This window comes from Oreochromis aureus, linkage group 16, assembly GCF_013358895.1.
Source record: "Oreochromis aureus strain Israel breed Guangdong linkage group 16, ZZ_aureus, whole genome shotgun sequence".
In the NCBI taxonomy this organism is placed as follows: Eukaryota; Metazoa; Chordata; class Actinopteri; order Cichliformes; family Cichlidae; genus Oreochromis; species Oreochromis aureus.
In genome coordinates this window covers 6,467,815-6,486,238 of record NC_052957.1, presented here as the reverse complement: position 1 = coordinate 6,486,238, position 18,424 = coordinate 6,467,815, and the positions used below count along the sequence as shown (strand labels likewise).

Sequence of the window (18,424 nt, the reverse complement as noted above, 5' to 3'; positions counted from 1 at the left end):
TTAAACTTCTGTAAAAAATTTTTAAATACAGCAACAAAGCACAAACACGGTTTAAAGCCAGGAAACATGTCACCTTTTTTAATCTGATTCCAGAAATCGAGCACATTTGTGTGAGAGCCTAAGAGGTCTGACATCATGATAAAGAACTCTGTGGAGATTAAGAGAAAGGGCGAGGAGCTTTCTCCTTAACATTGGCTTTAACTTCTCCTGTTTACTAGCCGTCCACTTGCTTGATTTGTCCCGATGAGAGTCACAGAGCTTCTTAATGCCATGATAACCTACAATTTGGACTTGATCTGAGACCTCATGTGGTTACCTATGCATTCAAGAGTGAGGCCAAACAACGCTCATTGGAAGTGGCGCTGACAGCATCACACTGCGCTGCCCGTGCATTTATCCAAAGGGGATTGGGGGGGGCTTCGAGATGCTTTAATTATTTGAATTCATGCTCAGGTGGTTGACTTGGTTTAATTTTGCTGGTGCCATGAATAATTTTCTGCACTTTTTAGATTTTCTTTATATTTTTTGTATTTTTAGATAAGATTTAGGTTGGGAAAAGCAGAAGAAGCTCTCCTCAGGAAATGATAAGATCTAAGATCTAATCATGAGAACAAAATCTCCCAAAACATGTCATCCCCATTCTTCCTTCATCTGGGGTTATGGTTTTAGTTTCACCCATCCCATCCAAGAGCGTCTGCCTCTGCCAACCCAGCACGATATGGAGCACATGCTGTTTCCTTCAGCAGTTTCCTCCTATGATGAACTTTGGCTGTCTTTGATTAAACCCATTTTTATCCCTCTGAATCTAAACTTTTGGCAGGCACTGTCTGCCTTTTTATTTGGAGCTTGTAGCTCTCCATGTTCCACATGTATAATTTATTTTCATACGCTGCTATATGACAACGCTGTGAGGGAAAGTTCAGAAGGTTCAACTGTTTTCTTTAGACAGAAAGTTTATCTCAGGCGATTTTGAGATTTTCTGTAAAAACAAATGAAGCTGAAATCTTATCACTTGCTTAATGTGGATTTGCTGTAACATTTCGAAACAGATACCTGAGTCCAAGCCAGGAAATGATACTGTAATTGTGTTACAGCAGTAATAAAGAATTTCTTTTGAGGTTGCAGACAGAAAAGCAGCTCTTTAACATTGAATAAGTAAAACAAGAATAAGCAAAGTGGGATCAACAGCTTGACACTTAATGCGTTTCCTGTTACATGATTAAATTGATGAGTATCCAGCATTTTCTGTTTTATAAATAAAGTTTGTTTTTAAATTATCTTATTATTATGAAAAAAATATCACAGCCACCGACTATAGTTTGTTTTGCATCTATAATATCATTTTAGATGTGATCTGCAGCTCTTTCTAGGACTTAACTGCTTTCAATGTAAAAATGCAAATGTGCTATGTGATTGGATTGAACCTGGTAAAGCCCTTGTGTGGTTTGTAATAATCCTCTGTATGAAACATCAAGGTTATAACATAAGAGAGCTGACAGAGCTATTGTGTTGCCGATATGGGGTTAATCACACATGTGCTAATGTTAATTTGATATGATGTTCCAAAACCATTTTAGCATGCTAACATTTGCTAATTGGCAATAAACAAACTTATAGAACAGCTGAAATTAGACCTGACCGTAGCACTGAACTCAATGTCTAAGGTATCAGTGAAGTTGGTTAAAGTCAAGTGTGATGTCAATGCTTTGGCCACTGCAGGAACTAGTGGGCTGTTTTATGGTGGTCTGTACCTGGTGCATGACCCCCCCCCCCCCTTTTTTTTTTTTTTTTTTTTTTTTTTTTTTTTTTTAGGGTTAGAATAGGTGGAGAAAAGTGCCTAATCTAAGTTAGCTACCCCTGAGTGACACTGAATAACTGCTAGGCTGGTTCCTGATTGGTCAAACTTGAAGAACAGTACGCTGCTCCTCTTAAAGGAAGCTATCAGCAATGTAAAATTAGCCATAGAAACTAAAAACAGATAACACAGCAGCACCTCCCTGCATACTTTTTGTCTACTTGCACCATCAGGACTGACGTCATGGTTGAAGCTGTTGCAGCAATATTTCCTTACCGCGTGTGTGTATTCGTTTCTACATTGCTATAGAGAGAGATGCTGAAAGGGGTATTTAGGGTGTATGCATCCTAATAGCCCCCCCCCCCCCCCCACCCCCACCCAACAAAAAAGTTCATACAACCTTGGATCTGCCTTGCATCCTTACACTTGAAAGGGGTTGAATCTAATGAGCATGTAGACTATGTTTTTACCACATTTACACGCTCAGATGAAACAGGCTGTTGGAAAAGTGTTGACCTAGCTGTAGTTTAAAATCCAGGATTGTGCTTTAATCTCAAAGGATAAAACTAAAACTTTGGCAAACATTTTTCCACGGACCCACAGCTGTGACTTTCTTCTCAAAAGTTGCCTTAGACTCATGTGGTAACTTCCAGCAAGACTTTCACCTCATCTTCGGTCCAACCACAGAAATCTCTGTCTACCTGTGCAGTGTTTTTAGAAAACAAACCAGCCTTCTCTGTCATGTTTGCAGAAAGAACACACACATGCATGTTGTCTGTGAATAGGGAGGTTAATATGTATTTACTGGGTTGCAGATAGAGATTATTTCTGAAAATGGAGGTTAAATAGATGTAGGCTAAAAACCAAACTGCTAGCATGGTTGAAAACAAAATTTAGCCATTTGGACAGACCCAATATCTGCGTTTGATCCATCTCCTCCAAACCCACCCCCAAAAATTACCTTAGGTCAACATTAACAGAAGATGTTCAACAGAAGAGAAAATTGTTGGCACTGGCAGAATTCATCTTTTTCAGTACCAAATAAAATGTTCTGTCATATTTTCTATTTTGGAGGTTTCTTCCTGTTAAAAAGGAGCTCTTCCTTCTCACCATCACCAAGTGTTGCTCATAGGGCATCGGTGTCCAAACCCAGGCCTCGAGGGCTGGTGTCCTGCAGGTTTTAGATGTGTCCTTGATCCATCATAGCTGATTTAAATGGCTAAATTGAACTAAAATGAACTAATCATTTGATTCAGGTGTTTAGACCCAGGGTGATATCTAAAACCTGCGCGACACCGGCCCTCGAGGCCTGCCGTTGGCCGAGCCTGTCATGGGGGATCGTCTGATTCTACTTCATGAGGAACCTACTGGTTGGTGTGGTGTTCTGCGTTAAAAATTCAGGACTTAAGATAACAAAGACACAATCTGTGACTTTTTGTGTTTTGGTAGGAGGGTTGAACACCTCCATTGTCCCCTACCTTTCTCCATTGCTCCCTATGCTACCCACAAAGTTGAATGAATACCAGATTGTGACAACTTAGGAAAGATGACTGCTGTGAGTTACTCTAATGCCAATGCTCTGTGAAAAAGAAGGGATTTTTCCCCCTCTCTTTACTTCTGGATGACTGAGTAATTTCCTCCTTGAGATCCACCTCACTGAAATGAAATGCCTGTAGAGTCAGAGGAAGTAAAGGGGAGGAAGGAGAGACTGGACTGGAATGCCTGGGGTGCATTTTTCCCCCCTAAATGAAAAGCAGGTGACTGTTCATTGTAAGACTATTGGGTTAGTGGGAACCGGAGAGCGGAAGGAAAGCTTTGGGGGAGCTCTCTTCTTTCTGGTATTTAGCTGTGAATTGTTGCTCACTGCACTTGTTCTGTAGTGGGTTGCTGACAATTAAGGGATTCAGAGAAACTCCCTTCTTCAACTGCTGAATGTATTGTAACATGCCATTCAGAGCAAGGCAGTTAATTGGAGCCAGGCTTGTTTTATGTGCTCTCACTTTCTCCTCGAGAGTTGACCAAGAAGTCATTACAAAGCTATCTGGATAAGCTTTGTGGAAATATTTTGTAAAGTTACTGTTCTGTCATTAGCCTATGAAAATATCAACAATGCACTGGTGGTAATAGAAAATTAAGCCTCTGCTTGGCATGCAGCTTGAGGCTGGAAGTGTTTTTCTGTCTGACTGAAGCTGAATAATAGTCATAACAAATTAGTTTTGTTGAGGTTCAGTTAAAGACAGAATAACACTGCTACAAACAAGGCCCGTGCACATAATTGCTAATTGGCATCGGATGTGAAAGGAGTCAAAGGCTAAACAGAAATGTGAGAATCAGCTGAAAATGGTGTTGTAGGAGTTTGTGAAAGGAAGAACAACACTCACTGTTGTTGTGTAAGCTCATGTTTCTCATACTCCTAACTTCATCCTTACTCTTTTGTACATGCTAATAGGCTAGATGCATTTTTTTAATCTGCATTAATTCAATTGATTGCCTGTTTATTTTGAAAATATCCCTTTAAAATTGCCCAGAAGTTAAAATGTTCTTTTTTTTGTCTAAATAGCAGCCTAAAAGTATTCAGCTTTGTTTAATAGATATAAACAATAATCAGCAAATTTTGACATTCATAAGACTAGAAATTGTGAACTTATTGCTGTTATTATATTAATTTTCTAAAAAAAAAAAATACAAGGCAAATCCGATAGACCTTTTGATGGCAGTACCACAAAGAGTTGCAGGATGGGCTAAACAGTCGTAATACTTAATGCCTGACGTATTTTGTATGCAAAACAATATCTGGATAATCTAGAGCTATTTTAGATACAAGTCATGCTGAAAGATGAGGTATAAATTGAGCTGTTTTGACACCGTTGCCAAAGGCGTGTGTATGTTTGCACAGGGGTGGCCAAACCTTTGCATGCAACTGTCAACTCTGCCTTTAAGAATCACATAGTCTTCAGTGTTATATTGTGTTGGATCATTTAAAGACATGTTAAGCTCTTCTTTATTTTCTATCAAATCTACTGTTACCATGGAGAATGTTCATATTAAATAATAATGAGGTCAGAGTAGATGCAACTAATCCCTGGGAGACTAAGCACAGGCCTTGTTAGGCAAAATGCTCGATTTCAGACAATTTTTTTTTTTTTTCTACTTTCGCATCACAGCTTGGGTTGAGCCCCTCCCTCCTACTCTTCAAGCTGTTTGCAAGCGGCAGCCAATCCAGAGGAAGTGAACTTAAAACTAGAGGAGCTAATATGGCTCGTTTCAAACTGAGGGCCTCCACCAAAGCCCGGTGTGGGATAAATGAGGATTATTTTGAACTGTGACTCTAGCAGAGCTACTCTAGTAGAGTCCATGATTACATGAGTCCTGGAGATGTTACAGCTGTTGCATTGACATATTTGAACAGGTTTATACAGGCCATTAAGCATCAGATTACTGGTAACATTAGCAGTCTTGCCTCATTAGTTCAAAGACAGCAATTACCTGTATCTTTCATCACTGGTTAAGAGGGAGTATTACAAAGTTTAGCACCACTTTACAGGTAGCATTTGCATCTGGCAGTAACTCGTCCTCAGATTTCTCAACCGAAGTTTAAGTGCTGTTAAAATTATTCAAGTTTTTTTTTGGCTAGTGTCAAAGCTTGAATAAATTTTTTTTAATGACCCCCATTTTAAACCCACTGTTATAGTCTTGCTTCATTCATTCTGTTTAGGTACCAGTGAAAAAGATTTAATATACTTTGTAAGGTTTGTAAAGTTTCCAAGGAGAAAGCCTTTTTCTTCTGATTATCTACCCCCCCAAATGTAATCATGAGTTTAGACGGAAAGAGGATAGAGGTTGAGGTTGTTTTGGATTGACTTGAATTGATGAAGGTAGTGTGTGGAGGAAAGGTCAGGTCGTGGGGAAGAGGAGATAGGTTAGAGGTCAGTTGTCCTTTGCCAGCTGAGATGAAGAATAGCAGCCTTTTGTGAAAAGGGACCGTCCTCTGGAGGATGGGAGGGGGGGTCGTCACAAAAGTATTAAAAGCTTTTGAGAAATCTTTCAGAAATTCTATTTGCAGTCATCTGAAATTAGTTTTGCTTGCACACTCATTGAGTCAGTGAGCGTTACATGTGTATACACAAAAACACAGATGGAGACATGCAGTGATCACTCCAATGCATCTTGTTAAAATGTCCATCCATGCATATGGTGTCCCATATGAGAGACGGTAGTGTGCTAGCTGGCTCATTAACCCAGCTGACTGCAAAGGTCTCGGTTAGTCTTCTGGCCTCAGCGGGAAGAACAATAGTGTCTGATTGGTGGGGGTCAATAATGAAGCACTATACTGTGTGTATGTGTGTATATGCTATTCACTGCCTCCATTCACGCTGTTGGAAATCGACACAGAAGGGGAGGACGGACGGCTGGTGTTTGTCCGTCTCTTCTGTTGTGGTGGCTTCTTTCTCACCGCTTCTCACTACAGCTGAACAATCACAAAACACTTAATTTTTCTGCATGAAACTTGGACGAAAAGTTCTATTTTCTTATCAATATGAAGACAAAATATCTTTTTGTTTTTTGGTTGGGGGTTTTTTTTGTCATGGGGAGTGGTGTCATTGTTAGTTTCTAGGACCAGTTTAAGTGGAGAACAAGCAAATACTGTGGACTTTTCCAGCAACACTTGTTTAGTCAGGAATTGCAGGGTAAGATAGTAGGGTAGTAGCAGTAGCTACATCTTTTGTTTCTGTAATTCTTGACATTTTAAATTCAGTTTTGGAGAAATGTTACACCCCTGCTGTCTAGCCAGCTGTAACTGATGTAACAGATGTAACTTTTTTTTCTTTAACACAAATAAATTAAATTGTGTTGCACCATATTAATTGCCAGTATCGTGGCGTGAATGGGGTCATCTCAGACTTTCTAACTTGTAATTTTTTATCCCCATTTTTTGATGTAATTTTTGTCCCATGATGGCACTTTTCTCTGCTGACTGAGTGCTAGCCTAACTTGCCTACTTATCTTTAGGTGACATCTAGCTAGCTTACTCCCATCTTCCTACACTTAGCCTTGTTATTTTGTTTTCCATGGATACCTGGATGCTACACTTGACTATGATTCCTGCTGGAACAGCAATGCTGAGCACTTTAATTTCTTTATAATCCTGATAAACTCTTTTTAGCTGTCAGTGGTACGTCTGTTTCTGTGTCTTGCCTTTGGGGACAGTGAACATTTGAACCTGGAAGTGGCTGATATGGAATTAAACTTAACAAATACATTTGTTTTTTTTTTTTAACTCACATTGACTGTGATAATGCCTCGTGTAGCCTTCTAGTACAACAATAGCTAATTGTTTTATTTTACTGACTTGTCCTAGAACAAGTCCCAATGATTTTACTGGTGTGCTGAAATAACCATTTTAGCCATATCACACTGAAAGCAAAATTCATAATTACTAAAAAATGTGGCTTTTGTCAAAAGTTTGTATCACATATTGTAAAGACAGTTTAAAAATAAACTTTACTTTGCTCACACATTCCTACTTCATGACTTTGATCCTTTAATATTTTGTGTTGTGTGTATGGTATACGGGTTTTTTTTATTGTTTTTATTATTAAAAGGAATCAAATTTTGCTTGCAATTCTACTTCTTTCTGTACTTACTTTTTTTTTTTAAAACTTTACTTTTACAGCTTTTACAGCTGACAGACTGGACACTGAATTGAGCAGTAAGGCCAAGTGTCAGAGGCATGTGTACCCATACAAACATGGTTCTGTGTGTATATGAGGTAATGCATCAAGTGCCAGTGTAATCAGAGGTGAAATCAGTGTGTGTAAATACGTAGGTCTCTGCATGAGTCACATGTGGGAAGCAGTCGAGGGAATAGTTTAGAATTCAAAACTTGAGGAGAAAAACAGCCTCTTGGTTACCTTATTCAGCTGGAATGTCTGTCGCCAAGCAGAGTCTGGAAGGGTTTATCTCCATACTATAACATTACCTAATACATGCTGAAGCTGTGTGAACAGTATGATTCTAAAACTTTATATCCACTGCAAGAAAAACAGTGCTATCTGAAATCTAAAACTCAGCATTGGACAAATGTGTTTCAGATGTTTAAAAAAAAAATCTCAAATTTGAGTTTAATTTTTCTGCCATTAATCAAATTATGGCGGTTTTTCGCTACGTGACAAGATCATGTTTCTGTAATTGTGCATTTTGAATTCTTGGACAACACTGTTTCCCCTGCCATTGCCTTTGGGAGGTACCCCATGCCCCCAGTTTGACCCATAACCCTCCCATGAAGCCAAAGAGGAGAACAAAAAACAAAATGATGAATAAAATTGCCCATCATTTAATGTCTACTTATAGTAGTCAATAAAATAAACACAGTTTTGTGTTTTAGATTGTAATTACCAGTGTTTTAATATATGTATACACAAGACATTTAATATGAGGACACAATGCATGGAGGATCTGCTGTGGAGGAATGGCTGAGTGCAGCCTGCAGCTGTGCAGAGGTTTTTGGCTGTAGTTGCCTCTGATGGACACCTTGACCCAGCGTAGGAGATATATTGGGACTAAATGCTGGCCAAACAAGTGGGGGCACTGATGATAATACTGTCCACACACTGTTTTTTGTGTTCTGAAGCCACTGGCTTGAAAATGTAGTAAATCATTAGTGTTCATCAAACAAATAACTAATCCTATCACTGACAAAATAAATCAACCAGAACTAAAAACTAATCAGAAACCACTACATCATTAAAATGATGTACTGAGAAATATTTTTAAAGCAAAGATTGAAAACATAAGCAAACAGTTGTTGAAATGCGTCATTTGAAAATGATGAACTCGACCACAAAGTGTGTTTTATCCCTCCAGCACAATGTTGACTCTTTACAGGCAATGTGTCAGTTTAGTGATCAAGAAAATCCAAATCATGATTTTTTTTTTTTTTTTCTTTCTGAATCTCAGTAGAAACATCATGTTCTGTAAATTGAAAAAAGAATTTTTGTCAAGGAACAGAAAAAGGGAAAACTTGAAGATTTAATGTCATGACTTAACAAGAAATGCCTCTGGACTGATGTGAGTGTTGCTGACAGTGCAGTTAATCCCCCTAAAAACAAAGAGGAACGATGACAAAACCAAAGATTGGGCTTTAATATCTGCAGTTTAAAAAAAACAATGTGCATCAGGCTAGAATCTTGCAAAAGTGGTGGATGTAAAACTTCTGCTGCTGATGGCTGGATAGCTGGTGCTGGTGAAAGCATGAGCAGCTTTCATGCTGAGCCCTGTCAACCACAACAGTCCACGGAGCCCAATACAGATAAAAATAACAGATCTTTTAACCTTAATCAATACTATGTTGTTAAAATTTAACATCGAAACCTATTGTTCCATTAAAGAGGAAAAATCTGGTTTAAATTTTTTGATTACCCTTTTGTTGCTGTTCCAGGCTGTGCCTAAAACTGAACTGGGAAAAGTGGAAAGGTAGCAGCTGCTAAGCGAAGACCTACCTCTTCTTTCTATAACTTTTAGGAATGAAAAGTGTAAAATGAGGGTGGAATTTGTGAGTGAGGGTCGGTTATTTCTGCACGTATGTGTATGAATGTGGGATGTAGGAGGTCTGTTCATCTGTGTGTATGTATTTGCACATCTTTATGCACGAGAGTGCCTGTTTTGCCCATGCGTGCTAATGAGTGTTAGGCAGGAGATTATGTGTGCGTCTCTAAGGGAACGGGAGTCTGTTCCCAGGAGCTGCAGTGCCTGAGTTGACGAGGGGGGGTATTTGTACACCCTGACCCCAGCTTTCGGGGGTCCCGGGTGGTTGTCTGAAACCATTTCCTTCCTTTGTGGCCCATTTGGGAGCCTGAAGTGTGACGCAAATGTGAGGGACAGAGTCCATTTGCATGGGCCGCTACAGGTTGAAACAAAAAATGATCAGCTTGGGCTTCATATCCCGTGAACGCACTCGCAGGGACGTCTTTAATTCTGCAGATCTGTGCTCCCCACCCCCATAGGTCTCCTCATCATCCTCAGTCGACTCCCCCGTATACTCCACCCCCGAAACAATAAACCAACTCTGAGAGCCCCGGGTGCATCGCTAATGATCGGAAACAATTAAGGGTTGACAAAAGGGAGCGTCCTGCTATATTGCTGCGCGCCGTATTTACATTTTGGGGTTAAATGACTGAAGCGCAGATTTCTGGTGAGGGCAAGAGGACTCAAACAGACGGGTGTGTTGAGGAGTTCTTTCTTTTGTGTGGCTGTGTGAAGGAGGATGTCTTGGACTACTTGGCACTCGAGTGATACTGCAAATTTAAACCTCTCAAAGTCAAAAGAATTTCAGCTCGAGTATCCTCTATGCACATTACACTCCTCCAGCCTCATTTTAACCGCTCTACCCACAGAAATCAGAGAATAAAAATGTACAAACAAGACAAGTGGCATAACAGTGAACGACTGTACCCTCCAACCCCCACCACCCCCACCCTGGCTGTCTGACTGGTTAAGTCCTGGTGTGTGAATGGATAGAGGGCTGGGAGAGTGTGAGAAGGCTCAGGAGCGGTCAAAGAGGCCGCTGAATAGACTCCTGGATTGAGACATCCTGCCTGTTTAACACAGTGTGTGTGTGTGTGTGTGTGTGTGTGTGTGTGTGTGTGTGTGTGTGTGAGAGAGAGAGAGAGAGTGGAAGAAGGGGTGAAAGAAAGGTGAAGTTTGTTATAGACAAGGAATTACAAAACATTGTCTCATTACTAAAGAGAGAAGAAAAATACCTATATCTATAAAATACCTCTACTTATGACAGGAAATGGATTTAGATTAGATTTGTTTTTATAGTTTAATGACTATTCGTAACCATCATGACCATCACTAGTTCATGATTATAGGTCCACAGGAACTCCCAAAGTTATTAAAATGAATTTCCTTGTGCATGGAGAAAGCATCTACCTCTGTTCCACTGCCGACAGTACTCAGGTCATCATAGGTGTGTGAAGCCAACGTGACATAAAGGTAGATTAAACAGAAATGATGGATGATAAAAGAAGGATGGCTTTTTTAGTGGGAGGTTGTATGCCACAGCGAAGAGATGAACTCTGGTTTTAAAAAAGGAAGCAAGCAAGTTTGATGTTCTGTGTTTCACCCGTTAGTCGTGTCTCTCCCTGACTAATCAGTGGTCTGCAGGATATTCATGTCACCCTTTGGCTTTGGCTCCACTGTAGAACTTTTGCTGATGAGAAAAAAAAACAAACAAACTACTGAGTGGTGTTCTCCTGTGTCATGTAATGTTGAAGCTGTGGAGATGTGCATCAAAATCTGAGTGAAAACAGGACACAAAGACCTGTAGCCCCGAGTGGAAATGACGGGCTTCTCATTGAGGATAACCATGTGATGGGATTTCACTTGTGGGGAGAATTAGGATGATCAGGTCTCCCCAGCAACTGACACCTGGGTTTGCAGTGTGTTACATTTCATTTTCCATTTATTTTTACGTTACCTGCTTTACATTATGTTAACATTTTGATACTCTAGCTTGTTTTATAAACAGATTCCTGTAATTTTTTCATATTTTTTATTTCACTAGAGACATCTGGGAGCTTTCTTTTACTGTTAGCTTAATTTACTGTATTGTTATGATGCAATGTACAATTTTATTTTATTTTTTTAATGAAATTTAAAATATACTAGTGGAAGCAGAGTACTTGAGAGTTCACCAAAGAGTGCACTACTGCCTCACATCCTTTCCCAAGTATCGTTGTGGTAATTGCATCCAAAACAGGTGATGTCATTGTAGCCCCCACAGGACTCAATGACTGTTTTTGATTGTGTGGTTTGAGAATAGACATTTACAAAAAGCAATTTAAAGGCAGGTGTTCCTCCAGCCACCTGCCTGCTGATAGTATAGACTCTTTATGTTGACAGTTGATTCCCCAACAGCCTGGAAGTAAAAACAGCGTTTCTGTATAAACGTAATCTGTGCTCTGCCTCATTCCAGCAGTATCAGTGTCCATTAAATTTGGTGTAATTTGGCAAAGCTCAGACATGCTTGAATTACTGTGACAGAGTATGCGATTAAACCCACATATCAGGCTTTTCCAGCTTCTCAAAGTCTAAATCCATATCCAAAGTCTTAAACCAGGTGCCAGCCAGGGCCTTGGCAAGATGGATATGGGTGCCAACCAGGGACCTTCACCCCTCCTCAGAAAAGCCCCTTTGCCAACATGGTGCATCCTGCGCATGGTCATTATTTCAGTCTAACTAGATTAAGCTAATCGCATTATGTTGTGGCAAGGCATAGTTGGGAGATGGAATGAAGGGTCGGCTGTCCTGCTGTTGCCATGCGGCTCTGAAAAACAAACAGTGAAGTGCCGCATAGAGCTGTTAGAGTATGTTTAAGTTGCTAAACCTCTGGATAAGCTCGTGAATCAGAGAAACCATCAATTTTGAGAAAGTGTAATGTATCATAAAGCTGTAAAGCCTTATTCACAGCGCCAGCCTTTTGAATGTTATTTTTTAAGCCCTCTGGAGAGAGATGTCTGCTACCAGAACATACTGACACCACGATCTTGCTAAAACTTTTTTTAATATGGTGGATCTTTGCTTCAACACTATGTGGAAGTTGACAGGATGGATAATCATGTATTTCTGTAGAGTTCTGAAGCCTCGAGATGATGGTTTTCATCATTGACATCTTGGCGTTTTGAACCCAGATGTGCGTGCAAGCGTGGATGTTTCTGTGTAGCTGTATGACTTGTAAATCACAAATTCTTGAGCATATCCTGAATGATGTTCTTGTCTGATGCCTAGAATGACCAATATTTGCAAAAAAGACTTTATTAATATGACAAGAAATTATTGATTGGTGTCATAAACTCTTCAGGAAAGTGTTTACTGAGATCAAGGCTGAAGGATGTTTTCCGACTTCTGTGGGACAAGAGATGTTTCTGCCACCACTGGTATTGTCCCCTGATGCCTGTTTCATGCAGGTTTCATGCAGTTCTGCACTGGCTTCAGATTTCACACTAAAAAAATTGCATCTGTCTTTGTGCCAGTCAGTGATATCTAATGGATGACACTATTGAGCCTGTATGATAGGAAATGCTGATAAATCGTAAAAAACCTACATCAACAAGTTTTGACAATCCTCCTCGAGTCCATGGAAATGCAAGAATAACAGCTTTTGCCCTTTAAAGGAAATGTTGAAGGCCTGTCATACCTAAACACTGACCCCGGTTTTAAATCTTTGTCAAGTCTTGTTGAGTCATTTTAGCGTTTGCGGTGTTGAACTCGATGTTATGGTAGAGAGTAACCTGAAATATTACCTGCTTGTGTTTTAACTGCTTCCCAGATGACATTGCATTGAGGAAATCCAGGCTCAGACAGCTGTAATCACTAATATGAATCAGGTTCCAAGAAAGCCTAATCATACAATTCCCATGATGCCTTTGATGTTGCCTATTAGTTGTACAAAACCAGACCAGAACAAATCTCGAAAAGACTGTTAAAAACCAAACCATGTAAATCCAGACCTCTCTGGAATTACATATCTAACAGTGCAAAGAAATTACAACTATTGTTGTTACAGGGAGTGTAGCACTTTGATGACCAGTTAGCTTTACTGCAGAGCAGTTAAATGGGAAGACAGACTACACACTTAGTCCAACAGATACTTAGTTTGATTTATAATTGAAGCGTTATTCCTGTGCTGTCATTTCTCACTCCGCTGCCTTCCGACAAGATTCCTGTTTGGACTGAGGAGAATAAAAACGGAGGGGGGCATTAGTGGTTTTAAGGTTGTGATGGTTGGTGGTCTGGCAGCTCTTTCAGAGAGGGAACTACTTCAGTTTCCTTCTAACATGCTCAATATGTCTCTGTGGTCTTCCAGTTTGAGAATTCCTGTACAAGAAGTCCCCCAATTTGCCAACCACATGGCCACTTTTAGTCCTGTCCGACACACACACACACACACGCACACACACACACACACACACACACACACACACACACACACACACACACACACACACACACACACACACACACACACACACACACACACACACTCTTAATGGAAGCCTCATGGCTGAACGCCATGCTAGCGGGCACTTCCTGTGTTGAAAACACATCCATTTTCTCTCTTTCATCCCAGTACTGAAGGTATGTAGAGTTGAGGCACTTAGATTCATGAAAAAATCCTACACATGCATGGAGACGTTTACAGAGAAATGTATTGCCTAAAAAAAAATTTGCTTTTAAAAATTCAGTAGGATTGCAGAGGTATTACATGGTGCTATACTGTCAGTGTTGTGTAAGTTTGTTTTGCAGTTCTTGCCCAATGCATTTCAGCCTTTTCTAATTAAATATAAAAGTGTCTTTAACAGTATAATCCTTTAGGCTGTTATTCCCTTAAGACACAAACTGAGACCAGCTGAGCAAAAAAACAACAAAAATTATGTCACGTTTCCCATGATTGAACATTTTGGAAGGGGGGGGGTCTTATGGAAATATGACGCACGTTTCTCATAAAGACCCTGCAGGAGTCAGTCTCACTTTTGTGTTTGGTGTGCGTCACAGCCTTAAACTGCGTTTACAAAGCCGACAGGAAAAGGGCTGGGTGCTGGATGGTACATGGTGAAGGAAAAACAGCAGGCTGCAGACAGACACTCGGGGATGTTTAACAGGCCTGGGAGATAAAGTTTCTCCAGAGTTGTGTAACACACCTGCAAAGGAGGGCAAAGAGATGACAGGTCAAATGTGGGGAGGAGAAAGGAGTAGGAGGTGGTTGAAAGAAAGAAAAACAGGAGATAAGACAGTGTTTTCTTTTTTTGTTGTTTGCTTCTGACAGCTTAAACCCCCACAGCTTTACTTCCTGGGAGGACTTTAGAGGACTGAAGCACAGTTTTTAAGCACAAATAACTTAGTTGTAATGATTTGCCTCTGGAGGAGGGGTTGCTCCTGAGATGAATGTAAGGGTTGATATATGATTTACAGTTTGACTTTATAGATTCAGTATTGTCTAGCTTATAAAATGATTTCATTTGTGTTTTGAATGAACTTCTGGGCACAAAAATACCGCTCAATAAAATGACTCACGCCACCTGGACTCAGTGAAGCTTGCAACATGTTTTTTTAAACTAACATTCCACCTCTTTTGTCTTTTGTTGTTGTTTTCCTGACTGCAGCCAGAGGAGTTGGAGGCTCTTCATTCCCACACGTTCCGGGTGAAGACTTTCAAGAAGGCAAAGCACTGCAGCGTCTGCAAACAAACCATCGTCCAAGACGGCTTCATCTGCCGAGGTCAGTCACCTGTCCTGAAGCTCCCACATCAGGACTCACCCCAGCAGCTCTCCTCGTGATGATGACAGAATTCAAGCAGAGTTATGCTCTGTTAACGGTTATTGTTGATGGGCCTACCTTTAGTATCTTTCTTTTTTTATTTAACCTTTAATTATACAGGTAATCCCATTGAGACTCAGTCACATTTAAAAGAGACCTGTTTTAGACAGCATAATAACGTTAAAGCAATAAAAACAAAACAATAAAATTGCAAAAATTGTCTAATATTTGCACTCATTACTACTTAGCCAGAAAGCATTTCAAATTGTTTGTTGCCTTTGTGAGCAGAGCCAAGCATTGTTTTGTAGTTAAAAGCCGGTAAGATATGAGATCTTATCTTAATCCTCCTTTTTTGTGGTTAAGATAATATTTTCAGGGTCCAAGGTTCATATACAGTCTGACCTACCATTTCTGGGAGAGTTGACGAACAAAAATTTGTTCAGCTTACTTTGATTGGTCAGACTTGCATACTTTGATTTTCAGATAAGGAAGCAGATCTTGTTATCCATACTAGTGTGCATTTTGTCCAGAAGTCCTCATACTAAATAGTTGAGTTGATTCCCTGCTTCTACAGCTGAACCATGTTACCATTTCTGAAACTACATATACGATGAACACCTGAAGGAGCGTTTCCACTTTTAGGTCCTAAGAAATGTCATATTCGGAGCAGGCAGGCACGACTACGGAGGCATAAACACACCTGATTTTGGGGGGAAACTCATTGGAAAGTTTTTGCTTTCACTTGTTTGTCCCAGTTTTGAGCAAAAGCTACTAAGTTATGGTTAAAATACACCCATTTACAATGTGTAATACACACCTTACAAAGCTCAGATCTCTGCCCCCACCAGCATACATGTTATACATGTACTTCTTCACAACAGTTGTAATAGGTCGCTTAGCTTCAGGCACTAATAAGAATTTGCACAAATTATCGATCCAGACAGTTTTAATTAGAATTCAGCAGCAAACTGTGTTCACTGATGATGGGTTCCAGAGATGTTGCTGAGTCCTTGTGGTGATTTCCACTTTAGAAATACGTCTGTTTTTAATTAAATACCACCTGAGTCCACTCAGTGCTGGCTTTCAGACTCGTCCCCAAATTCTTTACTGTTTCAGACTTTCAATTTCCAAATAGAAAATGAGCATACATTTTTGCCACTTGCATGCTTTTTTCATTAAACTATAGCATTAAAATGATTTACAAATGATTGCATTATGTTTTTTGGAAACAAGCTGCAAAACACTCCTAATCTAAACTCTGTTTGATCACTTAAATCTCCCAGAGCCAGAGTTAAGAGGCACACAGGGATGGTAATAATAACCGCTGGGACATTGAAGGCAATATCTGTTACACATCCGTCAGTGGTCTAAATGAGAGGTCATCCAAGGTTACTTGGGGTCGCCTTTGTGTCGAGATTTAGTCAGTTAAGTGACAGAAGAAGCTCCAGGAGGGTTAAAGGTTAACAGCTTCTCAATTTCCTTAATGGTGTTTACTGAAGAGACAATGTGGTTGACTGATGGCTGATTGATTTGCATCGTTCCATCGGTGCAGTCATTATTAATAGAATAAAGATGGAGGCATGTTTTCTCATTTAAAAATATACACTGCACGTTGTCTTTGTGTTAAATGGATATACTAACATAGCCAGGACTGGAGCCCTTCTGAGGTTATTTTTGTTTTTACAGTTTTTTAAACCTGAAACTACTGCGATAGGCTTATAACATAAAACATCAAACAATCGCAGGAAAGAAGCTGAGACGGAGTAACCGACGTTAATGTGGTCACCGTTTTCTGACCATTTCTATGCAGTAAATCTTTTCAGTCCAGTGTGCAGAGCAGGATAAAAACAAAAACGGAAGAATATATGACCTCGGCCTGCTTGGCACATCGTGCTGTAGTGGAAATGCCTGTTTTTACTCCGATAACGTCAAATGAATACATGCGGAAAAGGCTGGATGTGTGGGTTGGCACACAGTGGGGGGGGGGATTGTAGTTTGCATCTTCCCAAAACTGACACAGGCTGGGTTGATGTAGCTTAGAAAAAAATGAACATTACTGGTTTGTTGGTATCTTATCAGCTCCTTAAAGGCAGTCTGACATATTATTGTGCAATGCTCATGTTAAAAAAGTGCCAAAAGCTCAGGATACTGTAAGGTGTGGTTATATCTGCTATTACATAACAAATAGAGCAGAAGAAGAAGAGCAGATTCTTTCCCTCAGTTGCGATATTAGAGCAGGTCTGTGTCTACTGCAAGTATAAAGCAAAATGATGCAGGAGCAGATTATGCTGGCACAGTAAAGTCTTCTTTTCCGGGATCATAAAAGGCTTAGAAAATAATTGAACTTCAACACCTGCTTTATCCTCTGATCTAACTCGTGCTTCCAGGTGTCTGGTGGGATAATTTATGTAATTAAATCTTCACATTAGCCTTCATGTTCCGCATAGGATACCGTATTTCACAGGAGCAAACTTGCATCTGCTGCTTACGCAACAATAACAACACGTACTGTTCAAAAAAATGTTTCTGGGCTACATTTACAAGCCTTAACACTGCTGTTGGATGAGAGGGTGGAGGGCTAAGTTAGCTAATGCTACCAATCTTAGTAAGCAAACTACATGTGTATGTACAATCTAGATAGATTATTGCTACTAATTAGTGCTAATTTACAGACAAGTAAAATAATCAGGCTTTATTCAGAAAAACTGATGTAGAAGCCTTCTTGGATGAACAGTCTCCTGTAGCAAACCTTGTTATTAGCCAAATAATTCCATTAAAATGCCCCAAAGATCTCCATTGGTGCACTTTGCAGTGATCAGCAAATGATAAGTCATTCCCCAAAAAGATTTATTTCTGTGTGAAGTACACTCACTGCTGCTGTCAGTCTGTTCTGGTTAAACAGCATACACTTGTGTGTGGAGACAGCCCTTAAGTGTTCTCATAAACTGACACAGGACAGCACCTGGGACCACCGCCTGTAAGATATGATTTATTAGAGGACTAAACCATCATGGCAAGGCTTCACTGGACTGTATTTTGATTTAATTTACCTCAGTATAATTCTCTTCCCCTACTTGTATCTGGCTTTGGTCATGTGTATGAATAAATGGAGTGTGTGTGTGTGTGTGTGTGTGTGTGTGTGTGTGTGTGTGTGTGTGTGTGTGTGTGTGTGTGTGTGTGTGTGTGTGTGTGTGTGTGTGTGTGTGTGTGTGTGTGTGTGTGTGTGTGTGTGTGTGTGTGTGTGTGTGTGTGTGTGTGTGAGAGACAGATTTACGAGGACAACACAAAGTGAACAGGAGACAGCTGTCT

The 18,424-nt window shown here is 40.0% G+C and overlaps 1 protein-coding gene across 11 annotated transcripts in view; it reads left to right on the top strand.

The window, feature by feature from the left end:
* tns1b (tensin 1b) overlaps positions 1-18,424 on the top strand; it is a 190,921-nt gene that overhangs the window by 45,260 nt on the left and 127,237 nt on the right. For all 11 annotated transcript variants that reach the window (XM_039600127.1, XM_039600126.1, XM_031757388.2 and 8 more), the window contains exon 2: positions 14,962-15,076. In XM_039600127.1, the coding sequence (XP_039456061.1) occupies positions 14,962-15,076 (115 nt within the window). The remainder of the gene's footprint in view (positions 1-14,961; positions 15,077-18,424) is intronic.